General features: G+C 37.6%; 1 protein-coding gene across 1 annotated transcript in view; it reads right to left on the reverse strand.

Annotated features, from left to right (window-relative positions):
* Positions 1–21,969, reverse strand: part of COL28A1 (collagen type XXVIII alpha 1 chain) — a 130,070-nt gene that overhangs the window by 44,466 nt on the left and 63,635 nt on the right. The window contains exons 22-26 of the mRNA XM_025046936.1: positions 21,560–21,628; positions 17,816–17,884; positions 17,543–17,611; positions 9,574–9,642; positions 7,592–7,660 (exon numbers count right to left, since the gene is read on the reverse strand). Of these exons, the coding sequence (XP_024902704.1) occupies positions 7,592–7,660; positions 9,574–9,642; positions 17,543–17,611; positions 17,816–17,884; positions 21,560–21,628 (345 nt within the window). The remainder of the gene's footprint in view (positions 1–7,591; positions 7,661–9,573; positions 9,643–17,542; positions 17,612–17,815; positions 17,885–21,559; positions 21,629–21,969) is intronic.

The following is a 21,969-nucleotide window of genomic DNA, read 5'->3' on the forward strand; positions in this document are numbered from 1 at the left end:
ATATATTCATTCAATTACTCAGTACTCTGTTCTTTCATTAAACCAACATTTATTAAGTACCTATCACATGTGAAACACTCTGCTAGATGCTAGGAAATTAGAGATGGAGAAAAGAAACAAAATCCCTAATCTTCGAGAGCAGGGATTCTCTTTTGACAGGAAGACAGGTAATAAACAAGGAAACAAAGAAATATTTTCATATGGTGATAGTTCTACAAAAACAATAAAATAGGACAATATTATAAAATGATTGAGATCTGAGTAAAGATGGAATAATGTGGTTAGGGGTGGTCTCTCTAAGGAGATTGTATTGAATGAGACAGACTAACAGACAAGAAAAATATCTGCCATAATGTAACTTAGACAAGATTGAAAACACGAAAGGATATGTATGTAGGAGAAAAGAGTAAAAAGGTGTAACAAATTGCAGTTCCAGAAAGACAGACGGTATGATGCTTGGGAAGACTGGATCAGATTGTTTCAGATTACTTATTGAAAAGATAAAGCAGAGAATTTCCCAGCATTTATTTTAAAAAAATACTAGTTCATAGAATCAGTAATTCTAACATATCTTAAGCAGGATAAATAAAATGAAATCTGCACCTAAATACATCATAGTGAAACTGCATAACACCAAATAAAAAGAGAAAGCCTTAGAAGCCACAGAGCAAGACAAAAAGGAATAGCTAGACTGGCAGGTTACTTCTCAAGAGCAATAATGGAGGCCAAATGACAGAAAAATCTTCCACGCACCAAGAGGACAAACTGTGTACCTAGAATTCTATGCTCAGAAAAATATCCTTTAAGAAAATATTAAGGAGAAATAAATACAGTTTCAGGCAAACAAAAACAGGTTACTCTAGTAGATCATCACGAAAAAAAAAAAATTCTGCAGAATCCAAGACAGGCAGAAGAGTAGTTCAAGTCTGAGATGCAAGATGGATTAAAGAGGAAGAGTGTAGTAATATGTGACTAAATCTAAACAGCGCACATATTAAAAAAATGTATCGAGGGATTAAAATTTAGTTAAAATATAAAATAACAATAATAGTATCAGGGTGTTGAGTTATTGCAGCAACCAGAAAATTTGTATGCATATTTCATAAAGTAAATGTGAATATTCTTAACAGTAAATATTGGAAAAAGAAGGAGAATAATGTATAAATGCCAAACTAGTAAAGGGGAAAATGCAAGTTAAAAATTAACTAGTCTTAAAAAGTATAGGCAGAGATTTAAAAAGAAACAGAATGAGTGAGACAAAATGCCCCAAACTGGATGGCAGATAAATTTTAAAAGTTCACTAAAGTAAATGTAAATAAATTAAATGCCCCGGCAAAGACAAACACTGTTAGACTAGAGTTTTAAAAATCGAAATGCATGTCGTCTAAGGGAAACGTGTAAAATAAAAGGATACAAAAAGCTAGAAGTAAAAGGATAAAAGTAGACCACCAATCAAATTTAACCAAAGACAGTAAATACATTAATTTCAGAATTAATAGAAGACTTTAAGGCCCAAAGTACTACTAACCATAGTACCTAAAAAAGTCATCATAACCAATTTCCTATTCTTATTTCTTTTTCTTCCACCCCCCACCCCACCCTCAATTCCCTCTCTGTCTTAGAAGCAGATCATTTTTCTGCCTGTTTCTCTCCATTTCAATACACGCTCTTTTCATTCAGTTTGACTTTTCCTAGGGCAGAGTGCACACCAGTTGGGCCCATGAGTCCCATCCTGATACTGTGAGAAGCATTTCTGAAGAATTGATGATTGAAGAATTTTTCGTAGGATGAAAGAAAGATTATTCTGGGGCTATCTTTATCAGGGTCTGTCAGTTTGAGCCATACATACCCAAAAAATTTTGCTTTGTTAGGGATTCTCGGACTGACCTGGAAGAGGCAACTTATCTCATTTCCCTTCACTTCTCATATTTAAATCGAGAAGTCATATCTGCAACTGGATAAGCATAGATACTGATAATATAAAGCCAATAATTGTAAAGTTCTTAAGATATTTGTAAAAGCAATAAAAACAGTTTAGATTACAGACCAGTTAGCTACTCATTGGCTTGTCACAGAAGTTTGCAGTACAAAAGAATATGTCCTTCAACCAGCCAAACCTGAAAGGACTCAATAAGCCTTTGAATGTGTGATGGGAATAGTGTTTATCACAGCCTCACCCAGGGCAGCTACACCTGCCAGCCCAGATCCAGCTACAATTCCTTGTCATATGCTTGCCAATTGATTTCAAAAGATCACCAAGTCTAACCCCTCCCTTCTGACAGAACTGCACTCAGGGGAGAAAGAAGTACTCTTTCATACTTTTTTCTTTTAACGAATTTATATTATCAGGAAAAAAGACCTCACTGCATGTATCTCAGTTCTCAAAAGGCTAACTTTTAATTTCAACATGCAAATAAAAATTTTGAGTGTCATTTCCTTTTGAAAGTCTCAAACTGATTATCTGACATTTACTCTGACTTGATTTCTACCCAACACATGATTCCTTCATGGAGGCTGTGTGGAGAACTGGCTATGAGTGATCCTGGGTACTTACTTAACATCTCTATACCCTAATTTCCTGGAGCCTACCCCATAAGCTGATGAGCCTTAAATAAGATAATGCGTGGAATTTAGAAAATGTATTATGGCCCTGCTTCTCTCCTCAAGCTCAAAGCTCTGAACAGTAAAGATACTTCTTCCCTTGCTGAAAGAAGGGGGAAAATATATACTAGTAACTTACTTCTAACCAAGCATTGATGGATGGGAAAAAGATAAAGTACCTTTTATAAATTTTCAACAGTGAAATTCATGGGAAATACCATAAAGACAGTGGCAGCATCTAAGAGGAATTTATCTATGTCCTTCACTCAACTTGGTTTTATATAGACAATATCTGTTACAAGAATAAAAAGAAATATATAGTATTTATCTCTTTATATATTACATAGATACAACTGGGTGAGTAGTAGGCAGGAAGGGAGGAAGGACAGAAGACATGAGGGAAGAAGGGAGAGAAAAAGTCAGAACAATTTAAAATGTCAGCATGCTTACCATAATTATAAATTTTTACTATTATAGCATAATGAGTACTTTTAGTATATAACTGCTTAAATGAAATGTTTCATATAATTTTCTAACTTGGTGATATTTAAATTTTAATCTATTTTTTATTCTTTTAATATTCAGCATCAGTACATGGTGTTGGACATTGTCTTTGTTACCAAGTCTTTAGTCCTTTTGACTTTTCTTTTGAAAGTGGAGAAACCATAGTAAACCTTGGGGCAGGATCTAATATTTACTTTGGAAAAAATGATTTAGGCATTAGTTTTTCCTTTTAGGTTCCTGGCAGTGAAAGGAGCATGCTAGAAGTCAAGCCAACTTCTGTGACGGTCACTAGCCATTGTATAGAGCTTTGTTCATGGTAAAAAGACAATAAATATAAGCTGGTAATGATGAGTCAAGAACCACCCAATTGAGAGGCTAAAGTTTCCAATCCGTTTTTGATTTGGGGAATTGGCTATTTAAAAAGGAAAATTTAGTGAGCTTGAGAGAGAAAAATATCCTACCATAGCCTCAGATTCAGCTTCAGAAATTAAAAAACAAACAAAAAGCCATCTCTTTTCCTAACTGGCTAGAAAGAATGAGAGCCAGTTGGCCCAGGAGGAAAATGAAAGTGTGAACCAGTAAGTGTGAAATACGAAGGGCCTCAGGGCCAGCCCCAGTTAATTAATGCAAACTGTCCCTAACCTATACAACCTGTATAAAGAATACTGTGGACTCAGTGCTTTTGGCTTTGGTGTGTAACCCATATCATTGTTTTTAATTTGGTTTTACAGATAATAAAGGGTATAAAGGTATGGGAATACCTTCAATGTCTAAAACTAGGTTTGTGGATTTTGATTACCAGGATTAAGTTTTAGCCACAGCCCTCCCCTGCTACAGGCATTTTGGCAGGTGTAATCTCAAAACTCTGAACTATTTTAAAGTGTAAACCTCCCATATGGTTCTGGCAACTCTTTTCTGTGTAGAAGAATCATTGTGGGAATTTGAAAATTACAATACGAGAAAAGTATTAGAAGTTAATTGAAAGATGGTTTCTGGCATAAGCACATACACAATCTATATTATGCTGTTAACTACATCCCCTACTGTTTCAATTTAATTTCTAAGGTGTGTTCATGATAAATGAAGTGATCATACTGTTACCATGGTTGGTTTTGTTTTCTGTTTTTGATGCTGTTAGCTTGTTTGCAGTCAGGAAGGGGAAAGAAAACTTTAAATCGAAACACCAGAAAGTTATCATATTAAAATATGTGTGCGTGTCGTTCCCCTTGTCATATTAATAGCATCATACAGATGGTTATGAGTTTGGGAAACTAGAAAAACTTCCTAATATCAATGCCTCTTAATCTTTCTGCAGATATTTACAACTTAGTGTATATCAAGCTTACCCCTGACTTTTTATAATTGGGGCTCTTTATACCCTTAGGTCAGTTTCATTTCAGTGAATAAGTCACTTCTATTTGGCCTTTCAGGGGGACAATTTTCCATGCTGTAAAGGAGTTTATAGGACAAAGTTACTTCGACACTGCTAAAACAAAATATCTACCTAAGAAATGACCTGAACCTTAAACACTGAACCAAGAAGCTTCAGGGTTCTACCCTGAAGTTCTAATTAGAGCATTTTAGTTGGAAAAGCCATTTTCTTTCCGGCTGTCCTTATCCTAGGCCCTGCAAGCTGTCCTGACCCACCCCCACCAAAGCCCTGCTGGTCTCAAATGCTGTGGGCATGCCAGGTAACCCCAGGGAGTCCAATCTTTCCTTATTCTCCACATGATCCACATTGCTGGGTGCTCAGGACATTGAGCTCTTCATGCCAGCTCTGCCTCCCTCCCCTGATGCCATGCCCATCTCTCCCAGCCTTCGAACAGCAGCTCTCCTACTGGGTTTCAGGGGTCCCTCGTCCTCTGGCCCTGACTTTGTCATAGACAGAAATAAACATTTCTTGTTCCTTTCCTGGTCCCACTAAACCCTAAGCTTTGTCCAGCTCTTTATCTAGTACTCACATTGTCTGCTCAAAACAATTTCTAAATCATCCACTGGTGCTCCTGATGCTGCTTGAAATAAGGATGAATATATCAAGGCTCTAAAATTTTCTTTTCAAGATAGGATAAAAGAAATGATAGGGCTGAACCCAGTCCTTGTAAGCCCAGGTGACTGTGCCCCACAAGAGAGTGATGAGGCATTCTGGAAGTTGCCATGGAGACCACTCTTGTTTTCTGTTCTCTTCCAGAACTACCAGCATACTTCAGAACAACAAATAAATTAAAATTTTTCATCTTTCCTAGAAACAGGTTAAATTATGTGTGGCAATAAATGCCAACTCTTCACCAAACCACCAGTTCCCTTCCTCCTGGGCACATGGCTAGACTATCTTTCCATAAGACTAGTTCTTGCCAATAAAATATGGCAGAGATGATGTCTGTCACCACTTGGCCAAGACTTTTAAGAAGCAGGTGTGCCTGCTCCACTCTCTTTCTTTCTTCTTGCTGGGTGTAAATGGTAAAGAGGCCCACCAGATAGAGGAATCATGAAACAGAGATCAGGTTCTCTGAAATTCTATGTGAAATAAAATTGCCCACTAACTGGGAACAGCCTACAATGTGAACAGAAACCTCTATTGCATTTGAGCCATTACATGTTTGGGGGTCTTTTGGGTAACGAAGCGAGGCCTATACTAATTAATGCACCAATATTTTGTGTTTTAGAGCATTAAACTACATGAATGTCAGAATCCCGGGCCTTCATACTGGAAAATAAAAGAAAGACTAGCAGAAAGGAAAGGGAAGCGGAAAGGAATAATGTGAGTAACTACAAACTTTTACTACATATCTAATCATGTACTGAGCCTTATGTTAAATGCACTATACACACTGTCTCATTTAATTACATTTATTCCTCCTGACAGCTTTAGGAAATAGTACTATTATTATCCCCATTACTCAGATGTGGAAACTGAGACAGAGAGGTAGTACTCAGGAAGCCAGATTCAAATCCATTGACTCCACAGCCCAAACTGTGGTTGAGTACCCACCACTGTGTTCTAGGCACTTTGTACAATTTCATCTTCACAACACCTTGTACAATAGGCTTTAATATTTCCATTCTAAAGATGAATAAGCTGAGATTCAACGAAGATAAATGATTTGTCCAAGCTTACACAGCTAGCAAGATTCAGGCAAAGATCTAAGTGGCTCTAAAGCTCATTCTCTTTCCATCACACCATTGAGGTCAAAATATAGATAGAGGAGAGAGGTCATTTCTACTGAGTTTCCTTGATTTCCAGGCCCCGAATATCTTGGAGGTTGATTTGTCAGCTCTGTGACCATGAAACACTGCAGTCATCACTATTTGTCAGCTTCGGAGACATTGGGATTTCTGCTGGATAGTGTTTACCTGCTTTCCCCAGCATGTCACTGAGGCTATTTTTTCACACTGAAATATCAGTCACCCCGTCCTTTGCCACCACCCACAGGGAGGGTTCTCTCAGCCAGGATTAGATCCTTCAGGCCTAAGCAGAGAATGGAAACCAGTGGTAGGGAAGCTCATTCTTTTAATGAATAAAGAGTTTACACATAGCAGGAGTTATAGTCCCAGGCTACAAATCTACCTCAGAATCCTAAAGTCATGGAGAGCTACCAGGACTCTTATTTTTATGAGGACCTCCTGATCTTCTGAGAAAGCTCTGAACTGACTTGAGCTGACTTGAAAAAGGTGGAGAGAGGGAAACTGGCATGATTCCTGAGTACAAATGAAGAGTGGAAAAAAGCCATTTCTGTCTGTCCCCATACTTGGCTTTTTAACCTGAATGGCCCATCCTCCTCTCTTTACATTCCTCCTGCCCTCTATAAGGGCTAGCCTCACAAGGGTTAGTTGACATATCAAGGAATCACTCAAGATCCAGCCTCATCCCTTCTCCCTCCTGACTTAACTGGGGAATTATTGGCATACCTAGAGTCCATATCTAGGGGAATGGTCAGTGCTGGAAGCTCATAGTAGGACAAGATGGTGGCATCATATAACCGCCTGACCTGTGCCACAAAAGATCAAGACTACTTTGGGACCCGAGAGCCACAATCCCATCTTCATCTATGCAATCAATAGATATTTGTGGTTGAGACAAAACACTGAGGGCCCTCAGGGAGCTGGAGCTCTCTGCAATGCGGGGCCAGCTGGGCCTCCGTGGTGACTGCACAGGAATGACAGGACACTGCCGTGCAGCCCAAGGCGGTGAGTCCAACATGTTTCCAGGGTTTCCTGAGACCAAGGCTGCCACAGCAGCACCACCACAAGTCATTGCAATGGTTAAATTTTCACCAAGCAATTTATGTAATATTTAGCATTCATGAAAGTAACGTACTTAGATCATTTTCACACTCCTAGATGGTGTCTCTAAATACTAGATGTAATTTTAACAGCTAAGCTTACATTAAATCCATTTTGCGATGGTCATATTTTATATTATCTACAACCTCTTTTCTCCATCACCCCAGTGTACTGAGAGGTGACTAGCACGATCATATTCACTTACTTTAACTCCTTGTAATCCATAGCCAGTGGGGCCAGGAGGGCCAGGCAAGCCTTTCTGCCCAATATCACCCTGTTGGAAGACAGAGAGAAATCAGACAAGTGCAGGAAGATTTAAGGAGAAACAACATATTACTGCTCTTGACTTCATGCTTACTTCGGTGTAATCAGGACCTTCATCTATACTGCCAATATCATATTTTATATGAATTGGTGGTTTTCCCAAAAACTTTAAGCCCCAGAATCCTTTGCAAAAATCCTACATATAATCCAAATATAAATAAGGATGTAAAGCAGAGCTGCTGGGCATAAGTCTTGTCTGCTTGGGCTCCTCCAGCTCTCATACCGCTAACCCCTAAAACACCAAAGGGGTGACAATCACTCACACACAATTCTATGTAGCCTTCAATGTGGTACTCCATTTCAGTATGATGTGCTAATTCACCAGGGTTGCAGTTAAAGATTCAGGTGATATAGTCATGTTGAATTTTAAAGAAAATATGTAAATGAAGCAAAAAGTGAAACCTTAAAGCATAAGTAGAACCCATATTTCTTTAGGAAAAGCATTTGTGGTGAAATGAGATTGGAAAATGTTCTACTCATGGTACGTGCCTCTCCTTGCAGATCCCTAGCACATATTAAAATATTAAATCCTCTGAGGAGTCTCACAATAGAGAGATTAGTTTAACTATCCCAGAAATTCCTGAAGTAGCATTTGATGGAACAAGCTTTGAAGAAATACTGGTTTAATATAAATTGCTGTATGAGTCAGAATTTTTCATTCCAGTATAGAAAAAAGCTTTATTTTTTTTTCCTGATTTTAAGAGGAATATCTGCTCATTGCAAAAAGAAAAAAAAAAAAGTTAAACAGAAATAAAGATGAAACTGAAGAAGAAAAAATAGACTCATCTTCCCATCACCCAGTGATAACTACTAACATTTTGGGATTATCTTCATCCACATAAAGTGATCTATAAAGTTAAGAAATAGCCCACTGCTCAAATGGAGTTAATGGACAAGAAAAAAAAAAGATAAAGAATCTTAGTAATTCTGTGATCCTTAGTAAAATTGTTGATTTATAAAGCCTTTTCCTTTTCTTCTCTGATAACAGGATTCTAATTCACTTCTGTTCATTTTGGATGTGAACACACCTATTTGAATTCGAATTTGTGATGAGTGGCTCATTGATACCTGTTTTCCCTATGAACATACCTGATACTTCTTTACCTCACTTTTTGAACAAATCAAATAAATACTTGTTGATCAAGTGAATGAACAAGTAAAACAGGGATTCTCCACCTCAGCACTATTGACATTTTGAGCAGGATAATTCTTTATTATGGGAGGCTACTCTGTGCATTGTAGGATGTTTAGCAACATCCCTGGCCTCTATTCACTAGATGCCCATAGCACTTCATCCCCATCTATGACACCCTAAAATGACTCTAGACATTGCCAAATGTCCCTTTGATGGGGGAGAAAGAAGGACAAAATCTCCCTCATTGAGGAACACTGGATTAAAAGAATAAAAGGATGAAAAATCTCTAAATTGGAGGTGGCAAAATGAAGAGAAATAGAAATGAGAGCAAAGGGGGCCAAAGGAAGTTTCTCTTGCTTTCCATGGAGACAATCTAGACCCTTGCACTGAGGCCTTAACAGTATACTAGCTGACATCCTGTTACAATGCCACCCGAAGTCCCTCTGGCCAAAATAAAGATGTGCTTCTTAACGATGGCACAGCCTCCAAGGAACCTAGAAATATTTTGAGCACTTTGCACCTACTTTCTTAGGAGACACTGGCAAGAGAATGGCTTTATAAACGTAAACGTTCTATTTACTGAAAGTTCACATGATATGAGAAAAGACTTCATTAGTAATTAAGAAAAAATAAGTCAATACCAAAATGAACACTATGAAATTAAAGTTCATTTGGTTGTCACTGATGGTACCTGTGACCCTCATACGAGCACAGACCTGAGGACTCACCTTTGGCCCCTGGGTTCCTATTCCCCGAGGCCCAGAAGGGCCTGGAGGGCCTCTGACACCAGGCTCTCCCTGAAAAGACACAATGAATGACAAGTTATTGATTTTTAAAAAAACTTTATGCTGCATATTTCACACGAAATTTCCTATTAAAAATATTTCAAATAAATTTTCATATTAAAAATATTTTTAAATTCCAAACCCTTGAATTTGACTAAACTATTAACTGAGCCCCTGTCTCCCAGATCACTTTCCTAAACTTGACAAACGGTGTATTATCTCCCTTTGTTTTCATTTCTTATTGCTGGTTATACAATCTTCAAGCCAACTGATAGGGGTCCTGTTTCAAAACAATCAAATCAGTTAACTTCTTGGCAGCCTTAATATATACTTTTTCAGAACTTTCTTCTTTGAAATTTGGAAAAACAATTACTGCCATTGTGAAAAGAGACAAGAATATAAAGCAACCATAAAAAGATATAACCCCATCCTGAACTCATTGCTCTTTTATGCAGTAAAGATTACCACTGCGTGGGTTAGAGATGGGTACCGTGAAAGATAAAGCACTATCACATTTATTCCTTTTCTCGCTGGTAAGTCTTTGCTTGGATTTATAGAATTAGCCTGCAGTCACAGTGGCTAGGGCAGCTGTGACTGCAGGCTAATTCTATAAAGGCTTTCCAGAGTCTCTAAAGTGTGATGGTTTCATAACTGGCAACTATCACCAAAAATGCGGTGGGACCTGGTTAAGGTAAGTCAGACCCTGAGGTTAGAACTATTTGAGATGTGAATGATGTGAAAAAGCAGAGAAATAAAAATCTCTTTATTAGCCACCTTCTGTTTGCCCAACAGTATACTAGGCATGTTCATTTATGTTATTTGATGTAATCTGGTATTTACGACCATCCTATATTATAACGACTAATTTACCTGACTCCTCTGAACCTCAGTAAATTCATCAGATACACAGAAAATAGTACCTACATTTCATGAGGAAGACAATGAAGCGAGACAAAGAATGTGCATGCTCCTATCACATGGTCTAGTATAGAGCAGGCACTTGGTAAATGTTGACTCCCTACGCCATCTGTTTTACTAAAGAGGAAACTAAAGTTTGCCCAAGGCTGCACAAATATTAAGAGGCAGGGCTAGCAGGATGTGGAGAAATAGGATCCCTCATATGCTGTTGGTGTAGCCGCTTTGGAAAACAGTTTGGCAGTCAGTCTCTTAAAAAGCTCAACATAAATTTACCTATGATCTAGTAATTTCGCTTCTAGGTACACACCCAAGGAAAATGAAAACATATGTCCACCCAAAGACTTACATACAAATGTTCTTAGCAATATTATTCATAATAACCACAAACTAGAAACAACCTAAATGTCCATCAACTGGTAAATAAACAAAGTTTGGTAAATTCAGCAGTAGAGAGGAATGAGCTACGGATACGTGTTTCAATGTGGATGAACCCCAAAAACATTATTTTCAATGAAAGAAGCCAGATATATGAGACCACATATCGTTTGAGTCTATTTATGTGAAAAGTCCAGAAAAGGCAAAGCTGTAGAGACAGAAAGTAAAAAGTAAATCAGTGGTTGCCTGGGGCCAGGAACCAGGACAGGATTAACTGTAAATGGGCAGAAAGGATCTTATTGGGGAAAAGAAAATGTTCTAAAGCGAATTTATGGGACTAAGTGTACAACTTGGTAAATTTATTTAAAAATCATTGAATTGTACACTTGAAATGGTAAATTCTATGATAGATTAAATATGCCTCAACGAAGTTAAAAAGAAAAAGAAGAACCAGAGCCAGGCTTTGAACCTGGATTTCTCAAGCTCTTTGTCCTAGGTCCTGTTTTGCCCATGGCCTGTGAGGAGCTAAATAGCTTATAGCTTTCAACAGTGCAAAAATCATGGACAAGAAAGGATGAAATTGTTTATCTAGGGTTTTTCCTTGGTGTATATGTACCATATTTTTTAATAGATGGGAATATAAGTATCTTAATGAGCTGTGTGAATCCACAGAGATAGTGTCTTCCTACTATGGTAGAGTCTTAAAAATGTATCAGTTCTTTTGTTCCATAGGCCATGTGCCCATGCTAGGCCACAACATCAGGTGAATGTGTCTAAGAGGATGCTGATCGAGACTCACTTCACCATTTGATAGGACCGGTTCTGCCACAATGCAGCACTAGTTGTACCTAAGAAGTGCATCTACCATGATATTTTCAGTTTTATTGTCAGTGGCTAGAGTAACATTCACAAATAAAAAGATTTTTCAACAGGCACTCACGTAGCTGGATTTAGCTTCCCATGCATAATCTGAAGGTTATTGGAGCCTGCAGAGGGAGCTCTTGCATTAGGAGACAGCCAACAAACCAGAAAGCAAATTCTGTAGTTGCCATTTATAACCATATCCATCAATTTCATAAGACCATAGCCTAAACCCTACCCCCACCCGCCCACCTCCACTCTTACAAGAAAGAATAACTGTTTAAATTGCCTACAGTTCCCTCTTGGCCCACAAAAAGGATTCTAAACAAGAGACACTCTTTTTATTTTCATAGGAAGCGGCCAAGTTTAGGACTATCTGTGGTTACTTGTATATGTGAACTTAACAAAGGATTTCGTGACAGTTTTATCAAGACCATAACCTTGCAAAATGGTTAATTCAACCCTTTTAACAACATACATAATCTTACAATGGTTCTAGTAATCATTTATTGAAACATTCACTTTTTAAAAGAAAAAAAGATAAAGCACTATCACATTTATTCCTTTTCTCGCTGGTAAGTCTTTGCTTGGATTCATATTAAAACTGTTGTAATTAATAATAATAAATAATTTGTTAAGCTTATTATATGACAGGTACTTTTCATTCATTATCTTATCTGATCCTATTAACATCAACTTATTTCATTTTACACATAAGAAAATTGAGACTAGAGAGATTACATGATTTGCCAAAAATCATGCAGCCAGAAGCAATTCAAACCAGGGGTTGACTCCAGAGTTCATCTCTTATCTTGGTGTTGTCTGGGGCTAGATGAAAGATGCTAACTTCTCCATACACTTCCTTCCAGTTGCCACTTAATGCAAAGACATGGCTATGTGGCTGTGAAAATTCTTTTCCTATACTGAGTCAAACACAGTCTCTCAAGGAGAAGAAAGAAAACGTCCTGATTACAAGATTCCTAAGAGGCTCACACAATCTGCACAAGTACCCAGCTGTCTAAGGCTTCCCTGTCCATTCTCTCTCCATTGCCATTCCTCAGTTTTGTGGTTTACCCCAATATTTTAATTGGTCTCATTCCAGATCTCCTGCTTACACAAATTCTTGTTCTCTACTTTTATCCGTACTGCAATATATTTGATTTGGCAGAGTAATACATACTATTGTTACTACTACTACTACTAATATTTTAGTATGTTAGAATTCATAAAAATGTTTTATAGACATTATTCCATGAATTTCTCAGAATAACCCTGTGACAGAGTAGGCATTATTATCCCAAATCACAGATGAGACTAAGTCTCAGGCAGATTAAATGACCTGTTGAGGTCACACAGCTAATAAGTGGCAGAGGTCTCAAATGGAGTAGTAATAAGGAAACAATTTGTTATATCTTCTATATTCTATAAGATTTAAATACAACATTTGAGAAGATAGTGCTTTTAGAGATAAAACAGTCCAATAGACTATCTCTCCCTCCCCCGCCCCCGCACACCTTAATAAGGCTGTAATCACTATTTCTCCTTTTGTTTGTGTCTTTTAAGCCCTTGTCACTCTTTGAGAAGACTGTGGAAGCAAGTTACATTTGCTCTAGAAGTGACTTCAATGCTTTTTTACTTTGGGGACAATAAAAAGCAAATTGAATTTACTGTGAAAAGAATTAGCCTCTTAAGAATTTTTCAAGGAATGGTACACTGAAGATTCTACTAAGTGATGAAACCAAGGAATGATTGAGTTTTAAAATAAGATAGAAGAACAAAGTAATAATTGGCAGCTGCTTAATATTTCTTTCTTTCTGGCTTTTAAACAAGAATTAAGATATGACTACTGAGGCTCCAGCTACCACAAACATAGCACAACTCTGGAATGAATGACGTTGTATGTGATGGTTTAGTAGCTCTTGGCTATCTCACCTGTGTTGCTGGAATGTCAATGGAAATTTTAGAGGCCTTCTTCTAAGCTTATGGACAGACAACCCAGACATTGACCACATGTATTGATTATTGACTGGCCATTGTCATATCATTCAGTCACGTCTCACTGACAGCCTTTAATGTGAAAAGAGAGACAGTAACAATTACCAGCACAATTATCAGGGGTACGAGGCAATAAGGAGGACACTGGAAAACAAGCACTCAAATTGCTATAACGTTTTCTTTAGAGTATTTTCCCAGATTTAAATTTCAAAATATTTAAAATGTTTGCAGTTTTTCAAATTCGTTTCTCTTCTAAAACTTTAATACTCATCCCAAAGCGGCAGTATCTCAATGTCTCTGATAATTTTAAAACTTGCTTTAGGATTTGGAGAGATTTGTGTTGTTTCTTCCTTTTCTCAAAGTTAATTTATCAAAGATGAGCGAATGATTCCCCTGTGCCAAGAATCTCATTGGAGAGGGAGAGTATTGTTTAGCTGAATTAGAAACCTTGAAAATAGAAACCTTGATATTGCCCTTAATGACAGGGAGAAGAGACAGCTCTCTTGTACTGATATTCAATATAATTTCCCACTGGGGGAAATTCCTCCAGTCTGCATGATTGAAAATAAAAATGTGTTGATGGTGGTGTGGGTGGCGAATGTGAAGAGGATTTAGTGAGCATCTCCAGGGCTGAAGAAAAGGTATGTATGTACTCCTGGAGAGAGAAATGCAGAGTTAGGAAAATGGCAAGGAGAGATGAAAGCAATACTGAAAATCATTAAGATAGACTGGAATACAGCTGATTTTAGAGATCATGCAGAGACCTGAGTTAGAGAGGAATCTTGAAGTCAGCTAGTCAAGTTTTCCTGGTTTTAATGTGACCTTTACTGAAATCTGGAGGTCAAATTGACTGGCACTTAAATTTGATATGGCTCTGGCTTTAATTAGACCCGTTTTTGAGCTGATTGTCCTATCCATAGCAATTTTGCCGTCAGATTATGGGAGGCGGTTTTCTTCAATTCCAGTTTGGAATCATGGACCCTTAACTTTACTGTCGTTAAATCTGTATCCTAGGCCAGCCCTTCTTCTCAGACACTGCTCAAAATGGAGTTCCTTGTCCAGTCCATGTCCACTGATGGAATCTACAAATTCCTAATGCATCTCTGTGTGAATTGCTCCTCTGTTCTGCTGCTGCCTTTGGTGGTATGCACATATGTGAGCCATTGCCGAGAACAGAGGGGCAATTCAGATGCTGGGAACATTTTTAGAATAATGATACTCAGTGGAATTTCACATAGACTTCATTTTAATTTATGACTATGGGCCACTTTTGTCAAATAAAGCATGTATTTACAATACTTAAACATTTAAAGCTTTTGAAAAATGTTTAACTCTTTGGGGTTTGGGTTTACGCTTCTCATTAATGTTTACATAATTTAAGTCTTGACAATGGAAAAGCTAGAATGGAAAGAGAAACAATCCAACTCTATACTAAACAGTGTTGAGATAGAAGATGGACAACACGGGAGATTGAGCGTCTATAGATCAGGCCAAGTCATTCTTTCTGCTCCAATTTATTCATCTATTTAGTTTTTCATTCATTCATCCATACTCACAGTCTCCCTCTCACACACAAACACAATATAGTATCAAAAGTGTTTATATTATAAAGGGGCAAGTTGTTCAATGTTTCTGGTTCTTGATTTCTTTATAAAATAATGGAGTTGTTAAAAAAAAAAGTCACGATATACTGGAAATGTTTAGATAGTGTATAATATATAATATTTAGGTAATAACACATCAAATTTTTTCTGTTCACAGATCTTATTCCAACTATTCAATGGTTAAGAGGTCCCTTGAGGGCCCCAAAAGCCAGGTTTGATCACCTCTGTGCAAGGATTGCCTTAACTCAACTGCTCCAAAACTTTGGGGGAGGCCATGGCTTTTTCTCTGATGAACTAGCTACTGAAAGGGGCTAAAAGAGCTAAGAGGTGCATGTCAGGATGTACCTGCTCATGCACACCTCAGGAGAGCCCTTCTCTGTGTTCCTCTTCTGAGAGGGGAAGAACAAACTCTTACCCTCAGAGGTGTCAGTGAATCAGCCCTGGGGGAACATGCAGCTCATGAGACTTTGGGGGTGAAAATATAGGAGCAGAGAGTTATTTGAGCTTCTCAAAAGGAGATGAGATTTATATAATGATTGTCCCCAAATCACAAAGCATCCTTCTAGCTTCTAGGGGTCCAGTGAAACAATGCAGGCAGTATTAGATAGGATATTTGAGCTTCCCTTCCCCATCAAGGGGCAAGGAGTTTTGGGGTTCAGGGGTCAGAGCACTGAATAAGCACTTCTCACTTAGCAAGAAACCAAACTGTCCATTCCTCTTCCCAGTATATTTCCAAAGTGGATTTTAGAACTATATCTACTATTTCCTTGGACGTTGTAGTTCTTACAAGAATTTTAGAAATTGCTCGGAAGCTTTTATCAAAATTTAGATTAAATTCAAGGTAATGTGTATAGAAGTACCACGACCACTGATGTCATATGGAATTCTTTGACTTGGAAAAAAGCCAGGGAGCACCACAAGGGTGCAAGATGTCAGGGACCGCTTTTTATATGTCTCGAAACATAGAAGCTTTGATTCAAATGTCTGTGTCATATGCTAAACACATGTGACCTTAACTAAATATCACAAAAACCCACCATAAATTAATCGTCAACCTTAATGGTTTCCTTATTTTAAAACACATTTGTTTTGTAAGTTAATGCCCTAAGGCCAATATTTTAAGGTGACTACATAGAGTTTAAATGAAAAACATATCAGTTATAAATGTCTCTACAACTACACACACACACATACGTACACACACATTTCCATGTTTTATAATTTTCTGCCATTTTAAGTCAAAATGTAAGGAGAAGAATTTTGCACACATTTAAGTCCTTTGCTTGTGCTGCCATTGACAACTTTAGGTATTTTGAGAATTTCACCTCCACTTTACCAAACGAGAAGGACAAAGTTAAGTGGGAATTAGACTTTTGCAAATATTTTTCTTTCTTTACCAGCTTTTGTTTGTACGTGTGTGCGTGTCCAAGCTTTCTTCAGAAAATAAAAGGCCACATAGAGATTTTAAGGCCCAGGTGGAAGCAGCAGCAGAAAAGCAGCCAGAGGCAATATATATGTTGAAGGTAGGACTGACAGAATTTATCACAGGGCTAGACATGGAGGGAGGAGAGGGAAGGGAAGGACTAGGAATGACTCAGGTCATAGCGTGAGCATGGGGTGCATGGTAGTGCCATTTACGGGCTTATGGGGTGAAAATCAAATGTCCTGTTTTGGATGTTAAGTTAGAGATGTCTGTGAGAAATCTAAGAGGAGCTGTGCGCTAAACTAAATGGGTGATACCAGAGCTTAGAGGAGGGAAGATAGAAATTTGGAAGCCGTCAGCATGTGGATAGTGGTTAAAGCCGTGGGGCTGGATGAGAGCACCTAGGAAAGAGTATGGCTGGAGAGAAGAGAGCTCTTCTCAGTGGGGCCCAAATTACATGGGGAACCCAAACTCTGATCATTGTACAGGAAGACAAAGCAGCAAGGAATGCGAAAGTTGCCACAAGGGGAGCAGGTAAAAAATCATAAAGTTGATCTACATGCTTCAGTTAGAGCAAGGTCCGCAGGAAACTCACAGATGAAGATAAATAATTTCGTCCATTCTTTAGATACCTCTACTATTCTATCATGCCTGACAAAAATTTTTACTTTTACCAAATTCACTTGCCTACAGGTACCTTTTAGAAGCTACCGTGTTACCTACTTTAAAATCTTACCTTTGCTCCAGTGTCCCCTACTCCACGTAAACCCATTGGTCCAGGGGGTCCTGGTAGTCCTCGAGGTCCCTGAGATGACATAATAAGGGAGGGAATGAGCCGCCTTGTTGTTTATAGTATTCATGAAAAAACTAAAAATAGCGGGGAGGATGGGGTGGGAGGAAGGGGTTGGAGGAAGAAAGGAGGAATAAAAGGAAGGAGGGAAAGGAGGAAGGAAGAGTGAAGGGAGGGAGGGAATAAGGAAAGGACAGAGAAAAAGATCTCCACACTTACAGCCACACCAGGATAGCCATCGCCTTTGAGTCCTGGAGCACCCACCGGTCCCTGAGGGCCTTGGGCACCCTGGGTAAATTCCAATACCATGTGATATCATAAAACTAAATTATGAAACAGCTGGAAAAACTTAAGCATAATATCAACTCAATATGCTAAAGGTGGATTTGATAAGTGCAAAGGAATGATTTGAAAAATTTTAGAAGGAAATTCTACCACATCTGGCAGCTTGTTATCTCATCATAAGTCTTATCCATTTGGGTTCAGTGGGAAGCATGGAATACATGTAGGAAATGTATATGAATCATTATGAAGTGCTCTATAGGGAACACAGTAAAGAGGAATTAGAAAATGGCTAGTTGCTGATATTTTAATTTTTATAATTACGAATTTTAGTGCATCATAAATCAGGGATAAGTATAAAAATGAGAGCATTTAATAAGCCTCATGTAAGAAAGGGAGTAGAAAAGAAAATATAATGAAATTGTAAATGTAAAGTAAGATAATTATACATTATCTATTATTATATCTATTGTCTTCTTCAGTGGGGCCCAAATTACATGAGGAATAAATAAGCCCAAATAAAAATTAAAACAGATTAATTTTTTTAAATTTACAAAGGGATAGGACACAGAATTTGTGGTTCAGACCTAGGAAAAAATTATAAATATTGCTTTACAGTAATAACCTTAAGCATCAAGAACTTTTACAGTCCTCCTATACAAAGGATGGGGAAAGGTGATTATAGCCTTTTGAACAACAGAATTTTCTGAGACATGTAATCTCTATAAATGGAAATCAAAGAAAATTTTGGCTAAAGTAAAATGGAGAGAAAAAGGAAAAATGAGGAAGACTTGTTTAGAAGATTTATTTAATATCTATTACACTTATATTTAAAGCTTGAAATACTTTTTATACTACATTCCATTGTTACTGTGATAATTCTTACAACAGCCCTTGTCAATATACATTGATTATTTTGATAAAGAGCTATTCATGTTTTAAAATATTTATGGCTTTTTACATTAAGAAGAAACTCTACTAGTAGACAGACCTTTTTTTTCCAAGATTGGAAAAAGTAGTAGGGCTCTCAATACTTTTCTTATTTGCAAGTAAACGCTGAAATCAAACTGCCATTATACCAAGCCAAAATGTTGCCCAAAATCCAACTCCCTAAAACTGTTCCTAATTCTACTCCTACAAAAGATAATTGATGGTGGGGCAGGTGGGGGAATCTGCATATCCTTTAAGCCAGGGATTCCCCAACCCAGGCCCAGACCAGTACCGGTCTGTGGCCTGTTAGGAACTGGCCGTACAGCAGGAGGTGAGTGGCAGCAAGCAAGCGAAGCTTCACAGCCGCTCCCCAGCCGCTCCCCAGCGCTAGCATCACTGCCTCAGCTCCACCTCAGATCATCAGGCATTAGGCACCGGTCCCTGGTGCCAAAATCTTGGGGACCGCTGCTTTAAGCAATAAGAAAGTTAAATTTGTTTTGAAAACCATGACTGCAACAACTGTTTTTTTCCTATTAAATCTAAGAGGCTGGTTTTACATGGTTAATCTTAAGAATGATCATCTTCAGAACACATGTAGCCACTTATAAAAATTTATGTACTATTTATCATCAACAAAGATCCAAATAATCTCATAAATTTGTATGACAGAGAACAAAATCAAGGTCTTCTGGAGAGGTATGTGTCCAACTACAGGAAACTGGTCTCAGAAGCAATTTATTATGCTATTCCAACTATGTTTAAGGTTAAAGCTCTAAAAGTTCCATATGGGATATGTCCCTCCAAAAAGATGGCCATTTCTTTCCATGCTTATATGAGAAGAGGGCCAGCAACAAAGCAAAGTAATAACTGCTCCCTGGTTAAGTTCAAAGGAAAAGAAAATTGGAATAAAAATTCACTTCCAGTTTTTATTTATAAGTTCCAAGCCTATAACAAATTATCAGCAGCTGGTACTGTTTATTCTCTGGCACTCACACTGGGGGGAGCATAAAAATATTAATAGTTTATAATTTTTCCTAGAGATCTTTGTCCTTTCTCCTGCATAAATTTCAGTAAACTTGTCACTTCTAATGTTAATAGGAATTGTCAGGGGATGTGGATAAGGGAAGTGTTCCTTTTCAGATTTTTCTTCTGAATTTCTCACAACATATCTTTAGATGGAATTTTTCCACTCGGCCTTCTTGCAGTGGATTCAAGAAAATGTCCTGCAGAGTGATTCACTTTGAAGTGTGTCTCTCATTCAACAGAAATTAAGGCAGAAATCTTAATCTGCTATTTTGAAATGAGCTTTAGGGGGATCTGGGAGCTCCCTAAAGTAATACACAAACCGAATTAATGTGCCAAAACTTCATTCAGACCTTTAACCTTCCAAATGCTTAAACACCAATGAATTGGGGAAGAATGGCAGAAAGAGCATCTTTAGAAGCCAAGAGATTAGAAAAATGCTTGTTGTGAAGAGGCAAATAACTTTAAATTCCATCACTAACAATGTCCAAGAATGATCAGTAGAAAACAGGCAGGGCTTATAAACCCTGCATTTTATTAATATTGTAAAGAATAATATAAGTAGAGAGAAGTAACTTAAATCATAGAACTAGAAATACACAGATCACGGAAGTTATCAAACAGTATGAAAATTATGACCCAAGTGTTCTCGATCAAGGTCATATCTGTAGCTTTAGCATTAGGAAATTTGGAATTTTCCCCTTGAGTCTTATATAACTTGGGTTCCCATAGAGTCTTTTTTTATACAATGTGGGTTCCCATGTGCCTCAAAGTCTGGAAAGTAAGGTGACTATCTTGTTCTGGTTTGCCTGGGACTTTTTCTCTCTTTCAGTTCGAAAATCCCACATCTTGGGAACCTCTTCTGTCCCTAGTAAAACTGTACATTGCCACTCTAACAAGGACAACTGTTAAAGCGATTAAGAACAGTGGAGGTCAGGATCCTCCCTTGACCTTCAAAAAGAACCCCTCCAATTTATATCAGTATATATTAGGTTTTGCATTAGATTTCAAAGATGGTTCTAAGTTTGCTTTTTTGAAATTTGAAAATCGATGATGTTGGTTGCTACTTGAACCCTTTTATCTGGAAGAGATGATTTGATAAAACTAAAGCCAGCTTCAAAGCTATATAACAACATGCTACTAATTTAATCAGTGTTGATTATGGAGCCCTGCAGCCTGCTTTTATACACAGGGATGTGCTTGTTGACATTTGGAATGTTAAATATTGCTGTGATGCTGGATGTTGCTAAGGAGAATAGAAATGACTACTTAAAGCTGTCTCCTATAATTATTTGCATTTTCACTCAAAATCACTCTGAAAGATGGATAACAAAGCAGAGAAATTTGATTCAATAAAGCTTCTGACCATGAACATTTTGAACAATGTTTTGCAGAGGGAGAGGGAGAGGGAGGCACATTGGCCATTAACATGTAAATGAAAAAGGCTAGAGGCCATGTAATCTCTAATATCACAAACATTACAAAAAGAGCATTTTCAAACCACTGTTTAGTCAGCAAAAATTTAATAGGAGTTATCCCCCACATTTATGAAAAAATATCTAATGGTTTGATTTTTCAAAAGGGGAACAGTGTATTCTTACAGTTAAGTTCATCAATGTGGAGACTGCAAGTAAACCCATCTCAATCATCAATTTATTATGCATTAAATTTACTTTCATTCTCTCGCATACAGAAAAAATAAATAAAAAGAGCATGAGTAAAGCATACCTTTGGTCCTCGAATAGCAATTCCAGGTTCTCCTTTAAATCCAGGTATCCCAGGTCCTCCTCTGTCTCCCTGTACATTACAAATAATGTTCGCAGTTTTAGAGTGAGTTGCATGAGAAATCATAATGGCATGAGGCAAAAAAGCGATCAGCTAGTTTGTAAAGGGCTTAATCTGTCAGTCTAATATATTTGAGAATTTCAAATCCTAAGCAAATAAAACCTGTCAGTAAAGACTACTAAGCTGTTTAGAGAAAGGCCACTGAAATAATAGGTGGCTATCTGGACTCAAATATTTAGAGAATAAGAGTATGGTCTAAAAGTTTGCTTAACTGTGATATATCAGGGTTGAACTAGATAATACCTTGTGGTTCTTGCACAACTAAATTTCTAGTTCACTGGTATCATTAACTA

Source organism: Pteropus alecto, unplaced genomic scaffold, assembly GCF_000325575.1.
Source record: "Pteropus alecto unplaced genomic scaffold, ASM32557v1 scaffold21, whole genome shotgun sequence".
Classification (NCBI taxonomy): Eukaryota; Metazoa; Chordata; class Mammalia; order Chiroptera; family Pteropodidae; genus Pteropus; species Pteropus alecto.